At 40.0% G+C, this 26524-nt stretch overlaps 1 protein-coding gene across 1 annotated transcript in view; it reads right to left on the bottom strand.

Annotated features, from left to right (window-relative positions):
- Window positions 1-26524, bottom strand: part of LOC145774664 (transmembrane protein 45B-like) — a 112688-nt gene that overhangs the window by 17634 nt on the left and 68530 nt on the right. Inside the window, exon 6 of the mRNA XM_082585958.1 lies at window positions 4206-4327. Within this exon, the coding sequence (XP_082442084.1) occupies window positions 4206-4327 (122 nt within the window). The remainder of the gene's footprint in view (window positions 1-4205; window positions 4328-26524) is intronic.

Below are 26524 nucleotides of genomic sequence, written 5' to 3'. Positions count from 1 at the left end.
TTATGGGATATCTCCCAGTAAATGACAGAGTTTTAATGATAAGAATCAAAGCAAAGCCTTACAACATCACAATTATACAAATATATGCACTGACTACAACAGCAGAAAATTCTGTTATCGAAAAATTTTATGATTCATTACAAGATACAACGGACAAAATTCCAAAATAAGATATTTTAGTAGTTATGGAAGACACAAATTCAAAAATAGGAAAAGTTAATTGTGCATCAAGTACACATGGAATCCATGGACTTAGTCAACAGAATGCACAAGGAGAACAACTAATAGAGTTTCGTGAAAACAACAAGCTTGTAGTAACAAACACAACATTTGCACAGCATCCTCGTCGACTGTATACCTGGACATCACCCGATGGAAAAACACGAAATCGAATTGATTATATCATGATCTCACAAAAATGGAGAAACAGCATTAAAAAAGTAAAAACTTATCCTGGAGCTGACTGTGGTACCGATCAGCAACTGCTAAAAGCAACATTAAAGCTTCGACTACTAAAGATGACACACTCTTTGCCCCCACTTCAATTCGATTATGACAATATGACAGAAGATTATTCCATTGAAACAAGTAACAAATTTGAGGTTTTATTGAGTATAGACGGGGAATCATCACCTCAGGAGCTTTGGAATAACACAAAGGAAACAATTTTAAAATCAGTCAAGAACAGATTACCAATGAAAAACAGGAAACGAAACAACTGGATTAAAGAAGAGACATTAATGAAAATAAAACAATGGAAAAAATTGAAAGCAAAAATTTCCCATTCAGAATAGGCCAGACAAGAGTACGCTCAGCTCAATTGGGAGATACAAAAGGCCATGAGAAAAGACAAACGAAACAATATAGAACAACAATGTTGTAAAATCGAAAAACACGCATCAAATAACTCATGTCGCGATTTATACCAGGCAATAAAAAGCATAACCAATAAGTTCAAACCAAAGCTATAGACAACATAAAAAGTAAAGATGGTGAAGTTTTGTGGCAGAAAAAGGAGGTAAAAAAGAGATGGAAAGAATATTGCGAAGAATTATACAAAGAAAAATACCCTATCGATAATGTACAAACAAATCCAATTACACAATGCAAAGATGAAAATGATACAGAGCCACGACCACTGCTGAGTGAAGTAGAAAATGCTTTAAACACTATTAAAAACAAAAAAAGTCCCGGATCTGATGATATACCCATCGAATTATTGAAATATATTGGATAAAATGCAGTAAGAACAATCCATAAACTTTGTATCAGAATATGGGAAACCAACATGTGGCCAGATGATTGGGTAAAGTCAATATTTGTCCCATTACCAAAAAAGGCGATATAACGGAATGCAGCAACCACCGAACAATTGCTTTAATTAGTCATGCCAGCAAGGTAATGTTAACAATAATTAAAAATAGACTAGAAACAAAATTGAACACGAATTAGCTCCTGAGCAAGCTGGTTATAGACCCCGCAAAGGAACAAATGATTTTGATTCAGTAAAGCACCAACAATTGTGGACAATTCTGAAAGGTTATGGCTTTCCTACACATCTGATCAATTTAATGCGAAGCCTGTATACTGCTCAAAAAGCAGCAGTAAGAACTGGAAATGATCTCACCGAGTGGTTTTCCATTGGAAAAGGTGTCAGACGGGGATGCATATTGTCACCATATCTTTTCAATCTATATACTGAACACATAATGAGAAAAGTTTTGGAGAATTTTGATGGCTCTGTGAAAATTGGAGGAAAAATGGTAACCAACTTTCGATATGCTGACTACATAGTGTAGGTCGGTGGAAGTGTAACGGAACTGCAAGAACTTTTGAATAGGGTCAAGTCAAGAAGTGAAGAATATGGTTTGCAATTACATCCCACAAAAACAAAAGTGATGGCCATAAGTAAAAAGAATGAAATTTGTCCAAACTTATACATTGGTGGTAATGTTGTTGAAAGTGTAAGTAATTTCTGTTATCTTGGCAGTGTCATAACTGATACTTATGATGAAAGCACGGAAATTAGAAGGCGAATTGCTTTGGAAAAAACTGCTGTGACATCACTTACAACGGTGTGGAAACAGAGGTCAATTGGTAAAAACACAAAATTAAGATTGCTGCGAACTCTCGTTTTCCCAATTGCCACATATGGATGTGAAATTTGGACATGCAAAAAACGTGACATTAAAAAGTTAAAAAGTTTTGAAACGTGGTGTCACAGAAGACTATTACGCATCAGCTGGATGGAAAGAAAAACAAATGAATTTGTTTCCCAAGAAATAAACGATAAATGGAGTCTGATTAACAACATTAACCTCAGAAAATTGAGATATTTCGGACACATAGCAAGAAGCAACTCGTTGGAAAATTCAATGTTGACTGGGATGGTGCAAGGCAAACGAACAAAAGGACGACAAAAAATGAAATATTTTGACAATATCAAGCAAATTACAGGAATAAAAAAGCATGCCTGAAACACTAATAAAAACAAAAGACAGAATAAAATGGAGACAGTTCATAAGGGAAATCACAGCTGATCAAACATGATCAATCTCTTGAGGAAGAAGATAATATTCTGTTTCTGAGTTGGGCAGTTGATTCTTCTGTGCATTGATCCGCCACAGAAAAAGCACTTTCTACGATTACGTTGTGATTTGGAAACGAGAGCTGCAGACGGTTCTTCCTTCTTGACGAGACAATCAGGAAGATTATCTGAACACTGTGACGCTGCTGATGCCGTAGCAGATGAACCAACATCATAGATGCTTGAATTTTTCTGGGCAAGGTCTAAAGAGCGTGCTTTGCTGGACGCTGCTTGTAGTTAATTGACCTTCTTGTTCTAAAAGGCGTTGTCTTATAAAACCTGACTTCAGCCCAGTGATAAAGGCATCATGAATTGAGACCTCTTTATGCTGTTCGGCAAAGACTTGTCTGAAATTGCAGTCCTTTGATAAAATTCTCAAAGCCTGCAGAAATTCGTCTATAAATTCGCTTGTCTGTTGGCGACGAGTAGCTAAGAGATGTCCAGCAAATACTTCGTTTTTGGCTTTAACATATGTAGCTTCAAGTACCGCGATGGCCTTGTCATAAGTTGCATCGTCTTCTGTGTAGTTGAACACAGATGCTGACACGAGATTTTCAAGTATACTCAGCTTGTCTAGAGGACGATTGGCTTCGACACCTATTATTCTGACGAAGTTCGAAATGTCGTTAGCCAGAGCTTAAAATCTGTGCCTGCTGTCGGCCAATGCGGGTCCACCTCTAAACGATCAGGTTTCAGAAATTTGTCCATTACAATGAATTAAATTGTGATATGAATTAAATCTGTAATAATTATGTTTATGATAGTTCAATTAATAGAATATTAATTGAACTATCATAAACATAATTATTACAGAATTAAACGCTATAACTTAACATGAAAATCTTTAACAAAACTGCTCTGCAAAATAACTGCCACTGCTCACTACTCTACGACTTCAGATGAACAATTGAAATGAAACTAGCAGTGCGGCAGAACTACCAAAGGCACGCACATACAATTATGACGTAAGCAATTAAGCAGGGCTTCGACCAGACAGCAGTTCAAATACATCACAAATACTGGAACACGTGTTTAGTTGTCATAACGTTTTTGGGGAGATTAAAGAGATTTTTTTGATTGCTGCTATGCAAAATCCAACAAACTCGTTAGTTCAAATTTAATCGTGTGTAAAACATTTTAAGAAAGGAGGTCATGGCCCAATGGTTCACTCTCCGTATGCCACTGACCATGATGAAGGTTAATAAAATAAACGCTCAATGGAGCATCATGCTTTGGTTCGTAGTCTAAAATGCAATAGAAAATTGTGCTTGTAACTCACCGTTATGCACAGTGTTAGCCTGCTCATAGTTTGTTGTCACATCAGCTTTAAATTTAAGAACTGAACAATTATACTGTAAATAATAATTTTTTGTATTCTTCGGATGACTGCAGACTAGAATATCACAAGATGTTGAAAATAATCACTATCGTTATTTCTGACGTTTTGTCAGTCAACACGACTGACTTTATCAAGGGGGCTGAAAATGAGCAATTAGGTATTGGCAAGTTTAGCATATTTATTTATTGTGAAAACCGTTATTGGCAATTTAAAACTCTGATACAACTTTAATCCAACTTTGTAGCCGTAGCCTAATAGTGATTTCAACTTTATTCGTACACTTCTCGATTGGTATTCCCCCTTCTACAATGTGTCAATTCTATGTTATCAGGTTGTCCTCCGCTGCAACAAGGCGACTTGAAAGTGTACACGCTTTCGTATGATGATGAGTTTCGATGTATCTAAAAGGGCAAAAAATTTGTTGTTATAAAGATTTTACAAAAATTGTAAAAATCAGATACGTTTTACAAATCAATACAATAATTAATTCTCTTAAATCTAGAAATGGGTAGGCTATCATCTATCAGATAAACCAATTAAAATCTTATGTTTGTTGAATGCAACAAACATTTTGTATTGAATAATACTGTTCATCAGGCATTTAATTCAAAAACGTAAAACGCTCTTCTGGTGTAAAATAATCTATACGATCACAAGATGTTGAGAGCGATAATCCACATTTATTCCGACGTTTTATCAATCCTACACGACGGACCTTCTTCAGTGTCTAGATCAGGGGTGGGGAACTTTTTTAGTATTGCGGGCCACATAAAATGAGAAATAACACAGGTGGGCCACTAGAAATTTCGAAATTTTATTTACAGATAAAAAAATGCAGCGAAGTAGACAATGATTTATATCACTTTCACAGCTAGTGGGATGGCTGAAAGTTTTTATTTTTGGTGAGTCGTGTGATGTCTGCTAACACGGAAGATGTTGCAACTCTTAACTGCATCTCCACGTTTTTATCAGTCAGTCTGGAGCGAAGCCGACTTTTTGTTAGATTCAATTTGGAAAAAAACTGCTCGCAACGGTAGGTGCTTCCAAACAGAGACACATATTTCAAAGCATGTTTCCGCATGTCTGATGACTATGATGGATTAACTAGTCATAGAAGGCCATTCCCAACATACTGAGAATGCAGAGACTACTCTTTTTTGAGCTGTTGTTTCAATATATTTTAAGTAAAGAAATTTTGACGCGGGCCACACGGAACAGTCACGCGGGCCGCATTCGGCTCGCGGGACGCAGGTTCCCCACCCCTGGTCTAGATAAAATAATTACTACTTGTTTAACATGACAGAACACAGAATCATGTTGCCGAAAAACAACTAGACATGCAAAATAAAATTCAATTTCGAAACAGAAACTTCGACCATAAATTTTTAAATTAGAAAATGGCATTAAAAGGTTATCCATAAACAAGAAAAACAAACAAGAAAATAGTGACCAAAATAAAACATGAAAAATAAATGCTAAACACACCAGTAGACGGTTTACAATTAGAATGAAACCCCTATTTGTCTTCGTCGTATAAGCTTCTGGGCCTGATGGTTTATCTTTTCACCACTCCAATTCACCATGTTTTTGGACTACACTGCAAGGCTACGAAAGCAGCCAGCAGCCAGTCTTTGGTTTTATTATCTAAGGTGCGCAGACCTTCCATTCCGTTAGATCGTCGTATCCAGGCCAAACGCCAGGTGGTTGAAGATTTAGATTAAGTGAATAGAAAGGCAAGGAAGCCAACCTTTGTGTCAACCTTCAGGCATGCCTTGCACTGTCTTGCCACAGACACTGCTCTTGAGGGGCATTGAACCAGCGCCCTTTCGGGCGTCAAACCAGGGCTCTCAACACTCGGCTATGCAGGCGACTTTAGGTGAGTTCGTCAAACAAGAATATACAATAGTGTTTTGTTTTTGCAAAATACTCAAATGCCATCATTTCGATTCAGCAACAACAACATTTCGATTCATTACATGAAGCTTTTGACAAGTACCTACTGTACTATTAGCATACCTTCGTTTTCTGTACACTATCAAGTAAGAATTGTAGCATTGCTCCACATTATTTTGTGATTGGATATTAGAGAATGATTGCAAAGAGCAGAGTTTTTTAACTTTGAAATTTGAAAGTCATTTTATGTTCGTCAATGCAAGATTGTTAACTCATGGATCCATTGTACAAACCATGTCTACTAAAACTATTTAAAATTAGCACTAGCAAACTTGTATAAAAATGCAGTTTATGAATGAGTAGCTGGAAAACATGGGAAACAAAAGCAAACAATAGGTCACCAAGATTGTATATGGTCAGGAAGCATAATTGGAAAAAAGTACACCAACAAAAATGAAATAAAGAAGAAGTCAAACCTGGGCAAACACCAATCACTAGAAGCAACCAAACAAGTAGGCTATCAGTGAACAACAGCCTTTTATGGCGTTTGAATATACGTTGTTACATAAGGTATCTCATCATTTGAGATCAAAATGGTTGTCATTTTCGGATTTCACGTAGTCGAAATCATGGAAATCAATGAGAGAGGCTAAAAAAATTAAAAATACTTTGTTTTGAACAGGTGTAATATGTGTGCCACTGGTCTTCAAAGGGTTAACTTGTGATAGTTGCAGTGAAAAGAACAAATTTGATACGGAAAATGAACCTCATTTTTGCAATCTCCACCCTCGAAACCTCTTTAATTTTTCTTGCACCAAAAAATTGTGCTGACCAGTGAATCTGTTGGCTAGTCGTGTAGCCTTAGCCATCCAAAAAGTCCTCAATCAAGCGCACCCAGCTATTAACTTCAAAATAGAACTACCAACAGCAGACAACGCTATCTCACTACTCGACTTCACCATATAAAGATCAACAGAGACGGTACAGTCCACCACAATTCCACAAGAAGAAAGCAAAGACGAAACTACTTCCACATATTTCGCCCCTACCCACAAGTAGGTACCAAGAAGACTTTACTCCGAAACGAAATACGGAGAAGAAGGGACAGAAATTCTTTATCCAACAGAGCAACACTACACTTGATGGAATTCGAGAAGACAATCAAGTAAAAACAAATACCCCAAGGATTTCCTTAAGAAACCACCCAGACGACGACAACAACAACAACACCAGCAAAATAGACAACCCCGCAAACACAATATAACCTAATGCACTTTAAATTTCCTTTTGCAACAATTCCGACCGAAAAGTAAAGAAAGTATTCAAAGAGCTTGATATGCCCCTCTGCCTCATCCGACGATCATGAACCTTCCGAAACGCCCTTTAAAAACGACAAAATCTGAATCTTGCCGGCTACAAGACTGTCCACTACGGAACGACATGTGCACCACCAAGAATTGTGTCTATACAAGATCATATGCAAAAACACTAGGGAAAGCTATATAGGCATCACGACCCGCCCACTACACTCCCACCTGAAAGAAGTCCTTTGCTCAGATAAAAGTTCCGTCTTTAATCAGCAACAACAGTGCCGAGCTGACTTCGAATTTGTGATCATTGCCAAAAAGAACGACGCGGTGCAATTGCGCTTCAAAGAGAGCATTTTTATAAGTACGTGGTAAGCGCGAATCACATACTTGATCCAAGCATCGGGAGATTAAAAGATAAGGTTCTCATTATACTAAGCCTTTGGTACTAACAAGAGTACGGTGACCAGTACCTTTCTCTTGGGCGCCTTTCCGTCAGCAACTACACCCACCCAATTTATTTCACCCTGGGTAGAGGTGAGCGGTATGTTTCAACCACTAACTGAAGCTGGGAGTCAAACCAAGTATGATTGGAGAGCGAGCACCTTATCCACTGCGCCATCCCACCGCCGTTTATAAGCCGCTGTTTATAGACCGTCCAAAAATCAACAACCAGCACGAGAGGAAAACATTACCACACTTAATCTAATGATTCGATAAATTTTGCTGTGATAACTCCTGACAACACACAGACTCCAATCAAGACAGCAGCCTCAGGCCAAAGAAAAAAATCTCACCTAATTTAATTAGTCAACTAATTTGACAACATTTACAATGATAACGCCTAATAACACACAAACTCAACAGACAGCAATCAAAACAGCCGCCTCAAGTCGAAGAAAAGAATTTTATAAAACAACGACACACTGACTCCAACACCATTCGTCATGACCATGACCGTCATGACCATGACCGTCATGACCATAGCACATGACCATAAAACTGTGTTCCGAAAGCTAATTGATACAATTAGTAACGTTTATTTTGCGTTATGGTCATTGCCTAGTGCAGGGGTCACCAACTGGCGGCCCGCGGGCCACATGCGGCCCGCCACGTTGTTATGTACGGCCCGCGAAAGGTATCAGCGTACAAGTACTATATAAACAAAAATGTTTTTTCTTGAGGAGTTTAAAGAGCATGAAGGCAAAAAATACTTTCCGGGAAGCATATTTTCGCTTTGCGTGTGCGATTCCACCGACTGACCAATCAGATTGTAGTTCTTGGTGGGGGTCGCTTAACCCTTACAAGGTTGGGCTCCCTGAGTCTTGCTCAGTTTGGCGGGGGGGCTGTCGATTCTTCTTATGCTTTAGGAGTGATATCTCTGTCATTTTTTAAGGTACGGTTTCAAACTTTGGGTTTCACTTTGTAAAATTATTCACACTGAGCATATCCGAAAACTAAAACTATATGAATGTTAGAACTGCTCATATACGTTGAAATGTTGAGGTGACTTATGACTTTTGGATTACTTTGCGATTAAAGCAACTGTAGCGTGAGTTTACACATTATTTTTTGTTAGTGTAATGAAGAACATGCATTGCAATGTTGTGATTAATTTTTTTTTACATAATCTCAATTTGAATCTATATTTTTCATGCAAAATAATAACTTTTCCAACGCTCAAACATAAGCTCGATCCTTGACTAAAAGAACAATGCTTCATCAATTGCATGCAGTAATGAGATTTCTGAACGCGTGTCACACCAATTTGGATTATGATCTTGTGACCTCGGTTCCAAGAACAGCAACTTCTACGCTTTATTAACAAATGTAGACCATTGAAGAAGCAGGGTGACGTTTATCAAATATTATTATGTAATTCACGAAACGAACGGAAGATCATGCAACAAAAAACGCGGTTTAAATGCAATGTATTGTAGTTGCAACAGCGTCTCTCAATGTAAGTTCAATGTGAACTCGGCTACATACAAGGCTAGTACTAGGAGTAAGATTACCCGATAAAGTCGATGATGATCTACGTAAACAGAAGTCAGGAAGAAATTCAAAATAAAACAGTTATGGTTCATTAATTAACAGAACGTCACAACGCTTTTTGTCAGAAGGAAAATCTGTAATGCCTCGGGTCATTTTCTTGTGGATTCAATAAGCTCTCTAAGATTCACACACTAAAATCCAAACAATATTTAGATTTATTCAAAGTAGTATTTATTATGCGTCAAATCATTGTGAACCTGGAGAAATACTTTACAAAGAATTAGCTGCCTAATGGGCGTTTATGCGATAAAAATGTCAGTTTGGCAGCAAAATATTGATAAGTATTTTGATTTGGTTACAGTAATACCGGACTGCAGCAATTGGCACAAGGCTCTTGCAGCAACGTTTTTCAACTTGATTCAATGGTAAAGCAACCTGTGTTCTGTCAGGTTATGTACACACAAGTTCAGAAATATTTAGGAATATGCAATGAGGCACATTGAAGTTACAAGTGGCTGCACATTTACAGTTCGATAATACGAGGAATTGAATACAACGCTAATACAATCATTTCGACGTGGATTCAACATTGCAAGACGATGTAAACATGCGCGGGTTTGCAATTAGATTACTTCTCTTCTGTCCTTGTTTGTATAAAAGTCATAAAATCAGTCGTTGTATCCGTGCTAAAATTCAGCTACGTTCTGACCGCATTATATTGATATTTTCTAAACAGAAAATGGATTTATAAAATATGAATACAATACTGTTTCAGCATATAAAAATGCTGAACTTTACATCGAGTATTACGATTATTTTTATGACCCACTTTTTATACAAAAAAGGATAGATGATTTTGATAAGCAATCTAATTGCAAAACCGCGCATGTTTACAAGTATTCAACGTCTTGATATGTTGAATCAACGTAAAAATAGCTATCTGTCTAATAAAAGGAAAAAAGGAAAATCTTTCATTGAGCTCCGCATTTTATTTAGGCTGTGGGTGAAGCCAATGTTTATAAAACCGCAATCATTAAAATAGTTTATTCTGCGCAAAAGCAAGCTTGACATACTTGTATGGAATGTGCAGGGCATAAAGGCTTTTCATAGCACTGACATTGGCCACGGTTTTTTAGTAGTTTATTTTTTCTGGCTTTGGCACCTTCTCCCATAATAGCGTGTTTGCATACGTCGCATCTACGTCGTGTCGACGATAGTTGGGGCAGAGTGGCCCCCTTCTGCCGCTTGGAGTTGTTGTTGAAGGTTGTTTCCCTATTACTGCTTCAATCTTATGAATGGTATGATAGTTCAGGCCCTGGAGAGATCGCGACTTTATGAATGGCTTCACGAGTTCCATGGCCAGTTCCCAACCGAAGTCGAAGGATTTTCGCTTGCGTGGATCAGTCCCTTCATTTAGTGTTAAAACTGTAGATGCGTTGACGAGGCAGTATCCAAAAAATAAGCAAACGCAGTAGTTGTCCACCATGGGGACTTCGCTTTGCAGGTGAATGAACCCATCCTTTGGTCGATGATATCGGTGCCACCCTTTGTGAAGTCGTAAAGCTTATACAAGCCTGGCTTCTTTTTGCCGTCATCCTTGGTAATCCCCAATAGAGGTTGCATGGTCGTCAACATCAACACATTCCGCATGCCAGAACTCTTCGTTTTTACTACATAAGAATGTAGGCTGAGATCAGCCTCACTCGTCTGCCAATAAATTTCGTACGAAAATTCCTCCCTACCACTCACTTGCTTCACTTCCAGGGGTATTCCTTTACGTATAGCGTTGAGGGTTCCCACTGACGTTATACCCCTGTCAAGCAACCACTGCTCGAGTGGTATGGAGGTGTACAAGCGGTCATACGAAATATTCCGACCTTGAAGGTCACCGTGTTGTTCCAGGCTCATCACCATTACTTTTACCACTTCTTCTGTTCCACGAACGTAAAAATGAAATGGCTCTTCCTTCGGTTTACCTGAATAGACCGATGCCGTAAAGGTGTATGGGAATCTGCTGGCGTTTACCGACTTGAACAGAAGGCCATATTACGCAGGCTTGTTTGGATTATATTGCTTGAAGGCAATTTGTGTCCTCATGGGGTATAGCGTTTCGTCCAACGACAAGTAGTCACCTGGAATGACATGTTTTCCGCAGTTTTCGTTAAACATTTCGAAAACGACTCGAAATGCGGCAAACCGGTCATTCTTCCAACGTTGCGGCCTAGTATTTTGGTCGTCGAACGAAATGTTCGAAAATAAAAATTTAAAGCGGTTCTTGCTCATTGTTGCACTAAAAACGGGATGCCCTTGCAGTTGATTGAACAATACATTCGTGGAATGACCAGCCTGTCCTAAAAGCCCCCGAAAATACCCCAATTCAACAAAGGCCAGCATCTCCTCGTTGTTGGTTGGGCCAAAATAGCAGTACCTGCTGTCATGTAAAATTCTCTCTGGCAATTGAGAAATGAGTGTGGCAATTTTTCTATTTGTTTCTTGAACAATAATGTTCAAAATGTTTAAAGAAAAAAATAGTTCCCATGCTTGCCGAGGAGTTTTGGCTTCTTTGGCTTCTCCTCTAACACCAGTCGGGCCAGATATAATGTTAGCCCGGCCCCTTCTCCCATTGTGCACCGGTCTCGCATTAGACCAAGTAATGCTGACGCCGCTCTCTTGTCTGTTCTTTGGCTTTTCTATAAAAGTTGTATAAGACTTCAATGTGTCGGGAAACTCAACATCATCGTAGTTGTTAATGTCGAGAGAGGAATCTATGCTGTTCATCAGTCTTTTTCGATGTTATAATCCGTCGTGGTGGCGCAAACTCCGGTTGAACATCGCCCATGGAAGGAACTGGTGGTCAATCTCGATCGGAATCGTTGTTGCAGAAGTTGACGGAGAAGAATCTGCTTCTTCATCTGAATCGGAGTGCCATAAATCCTCTAAATCATCCTCCTGGCTTTCGTCGTCAGAATCCAGTAAAACATGTTGCAGTATTTCTTCAGCACTGAATCCTTGCCTTGCCATGTTTTATTTAAAAGTGAAAAAGAAGTAATTTTTTTTATAATGGCGTTGAAATACCTAAAGAAAATGTATAATGAAACAAATTGTTAGTCCCATAGAAACTAGTTAGAAAAAAACTGTTACACAGCATTATAGAAGTCAAGAATAAACCAAAACTTTGCAATATAAAAAATTGTCAGACCGTTGTCCAAAATTGTGAAGTTTTGCAATCAGAGGGCACTTTACATATTTACTGATGATGAAACTATACGAATATTATGGTTATCTATGGTGATTCAGATTAGCTTCTTGAGCAATGCTTTCACGTTTATGATAAACTACACGTAGAAGGGAAATCCAACAGGCGTTTGCACAATTTCGTCGTTTAGCGACGTAGATTCGACGAAAGCGGCATAATAATTAGTAGGACTACCTGGTATCAATATTGGCTGTTTCTGCAATGTTGCATTATGACCATGAACGCCATGTGGCTTGAAAAACAACATTATAACGCTGAATGAAACCATGTGCATGAAACTGATAATCTATCTAAAAAAATTATCTCTGATGTAAATTCAACGATTGGGCAACGGTATGTCTCAACAAAATTACCAAATATTCCATCATTTTGACGGCTGGAATGCATTGTTGAACCTAAACCGAAAAATATAGATGCGCTGTTCATCCATAATTTTTGATATTTGTTTATATGTTTGGTGAAAATAAGCTGTCATTCTTGTTATTATATTGAAAATGAAAAGAGCAGTTTGCAAAACGTCTATATTACCATGAACGCGGTTTCATCTATTTTGATTGTCCCTTGCTGTAGGCCTACTCAGGCAAGTTGTAATTATCACAATCTAACTTTTCCCAACTATGAGCACTACATCTCGATGCGAATTTGTGTATTGTGTGAAAATTTTGATGGTGTCCAAAAATCAAATATTATTTACAAAATAACTCGGTCTCTTAGAATATCCTCATACAGTATGTATGAATTAAGTATGTAGATGCTGAAGTAAGTATGTATGGGGGGGGGGGGGGGGGAAGAACAAGCACCTTCTCGTGGTCCCTCCCGTCAGTACCATATCTTTGAGAAAAGATATGCGAAACGAAGCTTGTCACACTCGAGCAAACCAGGCCCAGGTTCAGCCCAGGGTGGATAGGGAAACGCCCTTCTCAGGGCGCGGCAGCTCCTCTGTCGAAAAGTACCGACGACCCACCGTACTGCAGCTGAACACCGAGGGCATTACGGCCAGCAAGCTCAGCATCATCGAGTATCTGGCCACAAAACATCAGGCCCTCGTTATTCTCCTCCAGGAGACCCACTGCACATCTGTGGATAAGTTGGTATTACCCAACTTCACACTCGCAGGCGCAACCATCAGCAGGAAACACGGCCTCGCCACGTTTGTCCATGAGCAACTGAGCTGGACGCCAATAGACCAGTCCAGTGCCCAGTCGGAGATAGAGTGGTTGTGCATAGACATATCAGGCTATCACATCATCAATGTCTATAAGCCACCACCCTCACGCTTAACACCAACAGCCATCCCAGTGTTCCCCCAACCCAGCCTCTATGCTGGCGATTTTAATTGCCACCACGTTGATTGGGGCTACAACACCACCAACACCGACGGAGAAAGCCTGGCCTCATGGTCAGCCAATAACAACCTCACCCTACTGCACGATCCCAAGGGTGCAGCGAGCTTCTTCTCCGGACGCTGGAACACTGGTACAAACCCCGATCTGGCTTTCGCAAGTGATGACCCCGATAATTGCCAACCGGACAGACGTGTGCTAGAGAAGTTCCCCAGGTCCCAACATCGACCCTCGATTATCACGGCTCCAACGCTCATAATGCCTGTCCCGAGCAAGCCTGTTAATCGATGGAACTTCAGAATGGCTAACTGAGAGTACTATAGCCTCCTCACCAATGAAGCCACACAGTATCTCCCATCCCCTCACACCAACAACGTGGAAGAAGCCTACCAGGACTTTTGTGATGCAATAACATCAGCGGCAAAACAATCCATCCCCCGCGGCCGACGAAAGACCTACATACCGTGCTGGGATAAGGAGTGCGAAAGCCTCTACTCCGACTTCCTCCACGCCCCTCAGGGCAATGACACCAACAGCTCAGCCACAGCTCTGCTGGCAAGGCTGGACTTAAAGAGGAAGGAGCACTGGACAGAAGCCGTTGAATCAATCGACTTCACGCACTCCAGCCGCATAGCATGGAGTACACTGAACAACCTAACTGGCAGATCACGTGCCTCTCGTCAACAATGTCCCGTTTCAGCAAACTCCATCGCCTCACAACTTGTGGAGAACGGGAAATACAAATCGAGAGACCGTGAATCTGATAGATCCGTCTTGCAAAAAATGACGGACCTCTGGAGGGTAACAACCCCAGACGGGGACAACATCTCGGGTGAGTTCACCCCGGAAGAATTTTCCGCCGCCCTCCAGCACATAAAGCCAGGTAAAGCCCCGGGCCCTGACCACCTATGCCCGGAGTTGATAATCCATGCTGCTGCCTCCTTAAAGTCCTGGTTAAAAGACTTCCTTTCCTGCTGTTTGCGCCACCTGAGAATTTCCAGAATCTGGAGAAGAGCCCTTGTGGTTGCAGTCCCTAAGCCGAAGAAGCCCCCAGGGGACCCGAAGAGTTACCGTCCAATCTCACTGCTCTGCATCCCCTTCAAGATCCTCGAGAGACTCATCTACGCCCGTGTCGAACCAATAATAGATCCGCAGCTCCCTCGTGAACAAGCTGGTTTCCGACACGGACGATCAACCGTAGATCAGGTCACACTTATGACCCAAGACATTGAGGACAGCTTCTCGGCTAAGAAGAAGGCTGGCGCCGTGTTTGTTGATCTCACGGCTGCCTATGACACCGTATGGCATAGCGGCCTTACCTGCAAGTTACTCCGTCTGCTCCCTGACAGACACATGGTCCATATGATGATGGAACTTGTGCAAAACCGCAGTTTTACCCTCACAACCGGTAGCGGTCGTCGAAGCAGACTACGCCGACTTAAAAACGGCGTCCCACAGGGCTCAGTCTTGGCTCCTCTCCTGTTCAACATATACACCTACGACTTGCCTCCCACCACCTCCAGGAAATATGCTTACGCAGACGACCTGGCACTCCTGCACTCAGCAGGAAACTGGCAGTCAGTGGAGAGGAACCTCAGCCAAGACATGCAAACACTATCAGCATACCTCCAGAAATGGAAGCTACAGCTCAGCAAGTCAAAGACAGTGTCGGCGGCCTTCCACCGTAACAACCGGGAGGCACAGCGTGAGATAAACATCAAGATTGATGGGGAACGCCTGCCCTACTGTGCCGAACCTACATACCTCGGCATAACCCTGGACAGGTCACTCACGTACCGCCGGCATTTGAAGTCACTGCGCAAAAAACTATCTACACGCGTCGCACTTTTGAGGCGATTGGCGGGTTCCGGCTGGGGAGCTGGTGCTAAAACTCTTCGTACAGCTACCCTAGCCCTTGTTCATTCCACCGCTGAGTACTGAGCGCCGGTCTGGTGTCGTAGTTCTCACACCCACCAGATTGATACCGCCATCAACGACGCACTGCGTACTGTGACTGGATGCCTGCGTCCCACTCCAACGGACTGCCTACCCATCCTAGCAGGCATCCAACCCGCTGAGCTACGCCGTAAAGGAGCCACGATTTCTCTCGCTCGCCGCGCTTTGGACCCCGACCATCTCCTCCATGCAACACTCAAGAGACCACCACCTATAAAGCAGCGGTTGAAATCAAGACGCCCCTTTGTGCCTGCCGCACAACAACTCCTTAAGAACGCCGAAGAACTTGGTTTAAGTGCGGCACACTGGACGAACCACATGTGGAACACGGAGTGGCAAAATCACACCTCCACGCTCCGTGACTTCATACCCGACGCCGATCCCCGTCCACCACGGATGTCCCTCGCAAGGCTTGCGTGGGTCAGGCTTAACCGCCTGCGAACTGGCGTCGGCCGCTTTCGTTCGGACATGCACAAGTGGGGCCTGGCTCCTTCATCAGAATGCGAGTGTGGTGCCACGGAACAGACCGCAGACCATGTCATCCACCACTGCCTAACCCACCGGCCTCCACACGGTGCGCATGGTCTGAGAATCCTGGACGACGAGACTGCTGAGTGGCTGAAGATTTCCTGCCCTCCAATCTAGCCTGGAAAGATCGCTCATACGCCATCATCATCATCATCATACAGTATGTCACATCAACAAATACTTCCCTGACTTACCAATAGGCCTAACTAAGGTAATAAAGAAACATTCTACTAACGGACAGTTCAGTGATAAAAAAATCCAAAAGTTTGATAGTTCTTGCAAATGCAAATAATATAAGTTTTTCATAACAAGATGAAGTTCAATAGCATTACAAGAATTCCATCACCATAATTCAAAAAGAACCTTTCCATTACTTGAGTTGATCCTTGCGATTACTCCGCATATGGGTTATGTTATGTACCACTATGGTTCACCGTACTGCCGATTGCCTAACTAAAGCATGAAAAAAGTTGCATCTGTCTGCTGTTATAAGTCATATTTTTTTTTAAATTCAACTAAAACAGCTATTCGCATTATGAAACAGTTGGATAAGTGCCAAACTATGGAATAAGTTTGTTTCCTATAAAAACGCCTGCCTGCAAAATGATACCATGTTCATAAAAATTACTAGATGTACATAACGCAATATACTTTATGATATTATATTTTCTTAGTATACATTTCCAGTCCTTGTCACAGACTGCATAATGCTTACTCATTCACTTTCAATGTAACTGAAAGTAGTTGTTAGATAAAACCTATATATCACACGCGCTATCAAGTTAAAGCGTTCTATTTTACATTGATTCGATTGGCTCAATATGAGATGGCTACTTCTAAACTACACTTATGAAGGCAGAGTCTGCAATTACTTGAATTTTTGCAGGTGTTACCATCAATAAATAATGCGATTAATTGAATACAATTGTCACACAACTCGGCCAAATCGTGAATATGTCTAGTCAATCAGCGCTGACATAATGCTGGATGATGCATTGTTGTTTATTGCATAATTTAGTAAATATGCGTAACTTCATCTGTTTGTAATTGTGAGACGAATCTAGGAAGAATGGAAATAGAAATGGATAAAATAAAGGTATTTTTATTCAATGTAAACGCGCTGCCGCGTGTCATTATCTAACTAAAATATCTTTCGTCGCTAGCCTACGTCGATTCACCGTTCTCTGACGTCACGTTCATTCGACAATAAACGATTTCTTTCATGCATTCTCAGTTCAGGTTGGCAGTTCCCCGCCTTTCCGTCGATTCAACGTTGCAAGACGTCGCATAAGTTCATATCTTTAGTTTGGTAAACGGAGATAAGATTTCATTGTGACATTGCTATGTAAACTTATATTTCACATGAGACAACTTGACAAGTAATTGCACAAGTTTTCACAATTTATGACGAGTTATAGCACATGGAAATGTGAAGTTTTGATGCCTCTTTTCTTTCCACAAGGATAAGAGTTAAACTGACTGGTAAAGCGGCGGTCGATCATCCAAGTGGCAAGAATACGGTGCGATACTGATGAGCCCAGCCTCATGGGCGAAACATGTGTCTATCGCTGTCTATTCGATGCTACAATCGGCTGCCCAGAAACTTAGCACATGGAAATGTTACGCTACAATTGCTTTGCGAGGTACTGCATTGCGGTTTAGTTTACCAGTGACAGTGAACCTGGTACAAGAAGCCTCGAATATATTGATTCAACCAAGCCGCATCACGTATAAACGTGGTGGAACGATCGTCCTTTTCACAAAAGCGTGATGTTCTGGTTTATCCTACACAAATGAGAAGCGTATTGCATTTCAAATCTTTACATGTCGACTTGGAAATAAATGTCTACAAGTATATGTGAGAAGCTTTGGGAACATCGACGCCTTTTCTGCTTTTGATAGTGTGTCGGACAAAAGGAAAGATTTGAAACCAAAATCATAATGTTACAGCGCAGCTTTTACAGTAGCTAAATTTGTAATTATTCAAAAAAGCGTTGTGGCCCAAACAGAGCAATCTAGTAGAAACAGTCCACAACGTTGAATATGTCAGGAGAAAGGAAAATGCAATCAAAAGAAACAAGTCGATCACTTTCAATACTTATCTCACATTTTACATCAAATCTACTCCAAATGACGCTGAGTCATTGCAATAACGTTGTAGCCTATGCTTTGTTTGATTGAAAGGACATCATTGTCTGCGAAAAACAATTGTCGCTCTAGATGCATTGGCACCAAGTCTTATGTTTAATTTTACGTAATTTCAACCGCAAGCGACGGTAACTCATCGTATCAAAGTTGAAGCTTTTCCTGTATCGACGTAGCTTATAAGCCTTGGTGAGAACAAAAGGTCGACGCATACTGCCAATTTCCTTAACGCTGTGAAGCAGTTAGGATTAACGAGACATGGGCCAAATTAATTATTTTCATCCAGCTGATGGGAAAATTTTGAACAATAGAATATGAAATATTTCAAAGAATGTGCTGAGAAATGCCTTATTATTTTTATTATTATTTATTTGCAATCAGACTCAAAGTCCATAGAATTCAAATTTTTAACAGTCATCACACAAAATATCAGACTAACACAACATCAAGCAGGCTACATCAAACAACGTACAAAATACTGTTGTAGTGAACATAAAATGCAGAATTAAAGTAGTAATCAGAAGACATAACATTGCGCAAAAGTGGATTGATCTTTTGCAACGTTCTACAAATGCATAGCAATTTTTTCTTAATAGAGCATCAAATGTAAACACGTCGTTCTGTACCTGATACACTCTAGCACTGTCGCATCTCGATAAATTGTGGATAATTCTGTACGAGTCGTTGTAAGCAACTCGTATGCGATTTAAAGTAGAAGTTTTATAGTTACACCATAGTTGCGAACCATACATTGGCATACAATATGATTGGTACATTACATTTTTAACTTCGGTAGAGCAATTTCCAAACTTGGACCTAAGCTGATTGGCAGCGACATAAAGAGATCGCACTTGCCTTTTAATATCTGCGTCATCACTGATGGTATCATCAATCAGTATACCTAAATATTTCACTTGTCCAACAAATTTAATTTGTGTATTGTTTGTTTGTTTGTTTGTTTGTTTATCTTTATCCTGCATTGCGAGAAAGCGGACTTGAGCGCTATGCATCGGTGTACGGCTTCCGACGTACACCTGACCCACGCTGCAGCCGACGGCAATGTCTGTTTCCGGTTGTCTACTCTATTTATGACTTAAATTTGGTACTACCCATTACTCGAAATCGATCACTGGGTAGAGGCAATTATCGTAAAGTTTCTTGCCCAGAGAAACAACAGCAAGTGCGGGTGGCTGGAGTCGAACATGCAGGCTCTCGACTGCGAGCCCAACGCGCTAACCACTCGGCCATTGCTGCCAAGCTCCTTTAACAATAAACGAGACCACTTGTTTTGCGCACTTATAGTGAGGCAAGCGGTTGTACAGCCGCATGCATGGAGAATTCAAAACTTTAAATTTGCGACATTGATGGACCAATCCAACAGTCCAACAGTTTATCTCTCAATTTATAACCTTTATTCGCTCAAAATTTCAGCTCAATAGAGATGAATGAAAGTTAGGAAAAGTCAAGACATCTCGTAGTCGCAGCCTAAGTGGTTTTAGAGATACAACTGTTGATGCAAACAATTGAATTGACAGCCCCCCTCCCAACCTTCAAAGAGTTAAAGTTATTCCAATACGATGTCCAATGTCCATCCACACTGTCCCAGTGGTTGATTAATATGTCTGTTTTCGAATTTGTCTGTGAGCATAGTAGGGTTGCTTATTTTAAGTTTGTAAATGTCATGTAGCCTAAACACTAGTGTGCGGTTCACTGTTATTGTGTTTCACGAGCAGGATTCCCTTTATGCAAGTTTAAAGAGTTTTCCTAGTTGTATTATGAAAATATTTAGCTTAGCACTGCAAAATGTTGTTAATCATCAATTCTTGCCATGCTCATAAGCAGTAAGCACCGCAAGTGACAGTTGTCTAATAATCAAACAAAGACGGTTTTATAGACTCTCACAAAAAGGATGGAAAACCAACTCATTGCTTTTTTAGAGGGAACACTGTTCATGAGTTACGATAGAAACGTTTTTTCGGTGATTTCCAATTTTCCACAAGCGTTTGTTTCATGGTGCCTGGTTTGTTTCTCCCTGTTATTGGAGCCTATTTTCCGCTGATATGTTTGCAGGTCACTATTGTTGCCTGTATTGCGATGTGTCGAACATTTCCTTGTTTACTGAAACTGTTAATTGCAAGATATCTTTTGTGAAGTGAAGTGACAACACCATACTCTTGCTTGGCGATGAATATTCTGATGAAACCGCTTGCCTCACTATAAGTGCGCAAAACAAGTGGTCTCGTTTATTGTTAAAGGAGCTTGGCCTGGCAGTAGCGTAGTTTGACTAATTTTGTTGCTGCGGTATTCTAAGATAATTATTAACAACATGTAACGCTGGATACTGTGTACGAAATTCGTTCTTTTCTAGCATAAGAGTCAACCTACCTAAAGTTTTATTAGTGCGGCCCGCCACAGCTCTCCTCAGTGCCACAGTGGCCCGCATGCAAAAAAAGGTTGGTGATCCCTGGCCTAGTGCATTGCACCGAGTCACGTGCACTTGATTATGTCGTGCCGCCCTGTGGTTGTGAGTAGTTTGCAATTACGGTAGCAGGACTTCTTGGTAGCTACACAATGATTTGTCCTTAGTTCATCCTAGCTCTACTCGTGTTGAGACCTCTTTTCAATTCCTTTACGTTTACCTACAAGCGTAACAGTATTGTCAGAAGTAAAATGGTAGCCACTTTAACAAGTAGAAATTCTGCCACTGCGAATGACTACAATGCAACCGCCAACCAATCAGAACATGTTATAAGAGGCTACCGTCCAATTGTGACCTTTCTAGCACTCAGCCAGAGAGTTAATGCTTGTTTTGAACTTTATTTGGTAATTTCAGAAGAAAAAAGGGTTATAGCAGTGGTGGAAATCGAACCCGAGTCAATAAAATAACTACTTTCTAACCCTAACCCCTAAGCCAACCAGCTGACAGAAAATCCATCACTTGATTTGCTTTGTATCATCTTCTTTTCGCTCTTTTTCACGTCATAGAAAACGTAGCTTATGATTGGTTGGCGGTGCATTCTAGTCAATTGCAGTGGCAGAATTTTTCTTTGTTAAAGTGGCTACCAAGTAAAATAGAATCTACGTTGCAGTTTTCTGAAGTGAGAAGATTATTACATTATCGCAGTGGTTTCTGCACAAATTAGTCATGCAAGAAACAGTCAAAGCAATGCTAGCCACAATGGAGAAACAGCAGGAACAGTTTTTATCAACGTTAAATGACATTAGTCGAATGCAAATCAACGAATCAGCGCCAAAGTTTGAAAGTTTCAACCAGGATAAGGAAAAATGGAAACAGTATATGCAAAGGTTCTTGCATCACATGGACATTTACAATGTTGCAACTGATGACAAGAAAAAGGCATGTTTGTTATCCTGGGTTGGCCCCGAGACGTATAGCTTGATTGAGAATCTTTTTGGTGACAAAAACGTACGTGATAAATCGTTCAAACAAATTTCACATAAGTTAGCATCGCATTTTAAAGAAATCATCCATGTTCAAGCAGTGCGTCATAGTTTTTACAACTGTAAATTACAAGTGGGTCAGTCTTATAAAGATTGCACAGCAACTTTACGAGGGCTTGCTCAAAATTGTGAGTTTATATGCAAAAGTGAGCAGTGCAATCATCTCAGCTATGTCGACGAGCAGATTAGAGATGTTATTGTATTAAACACCCCACACCCTGAACTCAGGCGTCAATGTTTAACGAATTTAAATTTTTCACTTGATGATGTTCTCAACAAAGCTGAAGTTTATATCAGAACTGTGCAAACTGATAACATCCTAAGAGGGGAAGAAACCTCAGATGAAGTTGTCGTTAATAAGATGTCCGCAACCTACATTAAGAAGAGAAAGACGCCTTCAGTTGGTTCCACGAATCAAGGTCGCAAGGCGTGGAAGTCATGTCAGGATTGTTTTTCTAAACATTCTAAAGGTGAATGTCCGTTTAAAAGTTACGTGTGTTACAAGTGCGGAAAAAAGGGCACATCAAATCTGTGTGCCAGGCAGAGGGGTTGCAACGCCAGCAGAAATACCGAGTAGAAGCTATAGGCCATGTAAGCAGTTGCAACCAAATTCGAAAGACACCTCCATGGAAGGAAAAACCGAACTCAAAAGCTTACCAACGCATCGGAAAGCAAATTTGGATCCGTGCCGAAGTTAATGGCAAACCCTTCACGTGCCAGTGGGACACTGGCTCAACATGTTTCATGGTTGGATTAGATGGATACCACGAGTTAGGTTCTCCCACGTGCTATCCATCAGAAACCTCACTACATGCTTATGGTGGTAGGCTATTGCATGGGTCAATGCTTAGTAAATGTTTAAATAGGTTGTCAACTAGAGTCAAGGATTAAGTTAATCGTACTAAATGAAAACAAAGGCACAAACCTAATCGGTCTAGACTGGGTTGACAGTTTTGGCTTGACCAGTCAGGGTATTTCGGTGTTAGATCAAGTTTCAGACAAGAAAAAACATCTCGTATCTTCACAAGTTCAGCAGACAGAAGAATCCTCACTAATGCAGAGGGAAAGGCAAGTTTCAGCTTTAACTTGCAAATTTTCCAGAGCTTTTTCGTCTGATCTTGGGAAATGTGTTAAGACAAAAGTTTCTATACGCTTAAAACCGGAAGCAAAGCCCGTTTTTGTCCAAACCAAGACCAATTCCATTTTCCAAAAAGCAAGCTATCAAAGAAGAATTGGACAGACTTATGGAGCGCAACGTTTTGCAGCCAATAAATTATAGCGACTGGGCAGCTCCGATCGTAGAGGTATCGTAAGCGAATGGAAGTATACGAATTTGCGGCGATTTCAAGGGACTGAACCAGCAAATACAAGTGGATCAACATCCGTTGCCGACGTTGGACACGTTGCTGGAATCGCGTGGAAAAGGTCAGTACTTTTCTAAAATTGACTTGTCGGATGCTTACTTGCAACTAGAGCTTGATGACGAAGCAAAAAAACTTTGTGTCATAAACACACCTTTTGGTTTTTTCCAATACAATCGTATGTGTTTCGGTGTGGCGTCAAGCCCAGCCCGATTTCAACGTTGCATGGATAAAATAATTTCGGAAATCCTTGGTGTAGCAGCATATCTAGATGATATCTTTGTTACGGAACCGACAGAAAAAAATCATTGGAGTAACTTAAATAAGCTTATGGATCGTTTAAGCGAGTATGGGTTTTGTGTTAAAGTAAAAAAATGTGAATTTTTCAAGGATTCGGTTGAATATCTTGGTCATGTAATCGACAAAGACGGCAAGCGACCGTCGAGCACATCAGTGGAAGCAATAAAACAATTACCCCAGTCGCAAAACCTTCAAGAACTTCAAGCTTTTTTAGAGAAAATTAACTACATATTATGGTCGTTTTATAGCAGATCATCCAGACAAGGCAAAACCTTTAAATTCTTTGTTGAAGAAAGGAGCAGTGTTCAGGTGGACACAACATTGCAAACTCGCTTTTTAACACTTTTTAACAACTGAAAGGAGGACGTGATCAATGCAACCACGCTAAGTCACTACGATGAGAGCAAACCACTCATACTAGCCACCGATGCATCCCAGTACGGAATAGGAGCAGTTTTGATGCAGAAGCACGATGGTGTGGAACGTCCACTCGCCCATGCATCGAAAACTTTGAGTGAAACGCAGAAGAGGTACTCACAAATTGAACGAGAAGAGCTCTCTATCATCTATGGAGTAATAAGTTTCACCAATAGGCTACCTGTACGGTAGGAAGTTTACTTTAATTACGGATCATAAGCCACCAGTTTCGATTTTCTCACCAAAAAATAATCTACCAGTCCTAACAGCTCAGCGTCTTCTCACTTAAATCTCACCTAATCTAATTAGTCAACTAATTTGACAACATTTACAATGATAACGCCTAATAACACACAAACTCAACAGACAGCAATCAAAACAGCCGCCTCAAGTCGAAGAAAAGAATTTTATAAAACAACGACACACTGACTCCAACACCATTCGTCATAGCACATGACCATAAAACTGTGTTTCGAAAGCTAATGCAATCGGCTACTACCACGGTAAACACGCAGCATCAGGTTAAAACAGGTCGTTTGTATTTACTTTCATGAAGTATCTCAAGTTATTGAAATGATAGAAATCAGAGAAAATAAAAAGTCAGATTCAAGTGTTGGTTTCTAGGAAAGTAATAAAATTTCATTTTATAGCATCTTTTATCACATGCTGTACGTACACTATATCTTGTTTCATATGATAGCTTACATAACCACATTCTGGGTTCTTTTCAACAATATAATTATTTCTTTATTTACTGCAAACTGTAGGCTACTGCGTTTACTTTAAAGTTTGTATACGGGGTCAACGGTCATGTATTTCACCATCAAGGCGATTTCATCAACTAAAACTTCCCAAACATTGATTTTCAATACATACATTTACAATAATAAAGGACTAATCAATTTCTTTAGAAAAGTTTTGCATGCTTATTACTCTCACTAGTTGTACTTCATGGTAAAACCAAAGACCAAGACATGCAAATATGTTCGGTTTAATTACATTTTCTTCAAAATTGTTAGACGTAGGGTCATTTTTAAGATAAAATTGTAATATTTTTTTACAATAGGTAAATTTGATCCAAGTTAACTGAAATTTAAACTGATGTGTTTTTTTCAGAAACCACCACAAGAATAAAGATGGATAAGTATTAGACAGGTTAGACAGGATAAGCATTTCTCAGTTTTTCGAATAAAAGATTGTATCTTTGATTAACAATAAATACATTTAACATTACATTTAAATTGTTCAATGTTTGTAGGCAATCATACCCCTAGAGTAGACAGAAACCCTAAATTATCCTTTTGTAGCTAGAGACTCAGAGTCTTTAATTAAGCAAAAGACTAATCAACATCAAAAAAGCCTGGGGGCTCGTCCGTTCAAACAATAATTAACTTCTGATTAACTTGACGATATAATATGAACAACGATTATGTAAAATAGGTCTAGTGGAGTCAAATAGCAAATTATATAGAATTTTATCAGATAGTTAGACAGTCTTAATATAATTAATTAGCTTATAAAATCGTCAACAAACATGTAATATAAATGTTACCACATTGCTGACCTCCGAACTTAAGTGGGGTTGAACATGAATAAAAGCTCAATTAATAATTTGCGTCCCCACTCTGGTGATACTCAAACAAGTAAGTTTAGAAAGATTCTCTTTGAAGTAGCTATGAAAAATCTGGTAAATACTGAAGGTTATGCTACAATTTTTTTGTTTTTAAGGTAAAAAAAGCACGTAGGCTTACTTATAATTATCTTTCAAAAACATTTTACGTTTTAACATTTTACACGTTAGTTCGCCAACAATTTTGTGTAACCTACTGTACTTTTAAGCGCAATGCTGGCAATTTATTGATTGTCAAACGTAGCCTACCTATTTTTGTTGTTTGCTCATGGGAAGTAATAAAGCAAATTGTTCAGCGGCAGACCATTTAGTCGCCGATGTCGACAATTTTATTTACATGCCGCACCGCCATTTTCCACTTTTAATATTTTTAAGCGTTCACATTAGACTCACTAATTGGCAACAAGTTTCCTTTTCAGGGAAACATAACCATGTATTTTTTTGTTAAAAAATCGCAGTTTCAAATGTAACTTGAATACTTAGCTCATTTTAATATTCCTTTTATTTTGCCTTAACCTACGTGCAACTAGCATAGGTCCGCATAACAGATTTCAAGGCACACGTCCCAATCTTATTTTATACAGACGTGCAGGCACCGCTCTGCAAAGCGTTGTGGTTTCGATTCCAAACAGTGACTTTCGTGAGTCTTTTTACTCCGACTAGGAGTCATCCAATTTGCTACCCTTACGTTCTCAGCTGAAACTATCAGTTCGTATAACTCAGTGGGGCAAAGATAGGGGAAATCATGCAAAGCCGCCTGCACCCACAGAGGCTGTGATTATTATCGTTCCCCCCATTTTTTTAGTATTATTAGGTGTAGAAACCCTGTCTACTGAAACTATTAGAATAGCACTAGCAAAGTTGTATTAAAATGCAGTTTATAGATAGGTAACAAATGTGTGCAACAAAGGCAAGTTCATAGGTCTCCCAGATCGTACATGGCCAAAAAGCATAGTTAGAAGAAAGGTACATAAAGCAAAGATGAAATAAAAAGTCCAAACTTAG

The sequence above is a fragment of the Aplidium turbinatum genome, chromosome 7 (assembly GCF_918807975.1).
Source record: "Aplidium turbinatum chromosome 7, kaAplTurb1.1, whole genome shotgun sequence".
Taxonomy (NCBI): domain Eukaryota; kingdom Metazoa; phylum Chordata; class Ascidiacea; order Aplousobranchia; family Polyclinidae; genus Aplidium; species Aplidium turbinatum.
Note: the sequence above shows the minus strand (reverse complement) of the source record. Positions and strands in the feature narration are given on the sequence as shown.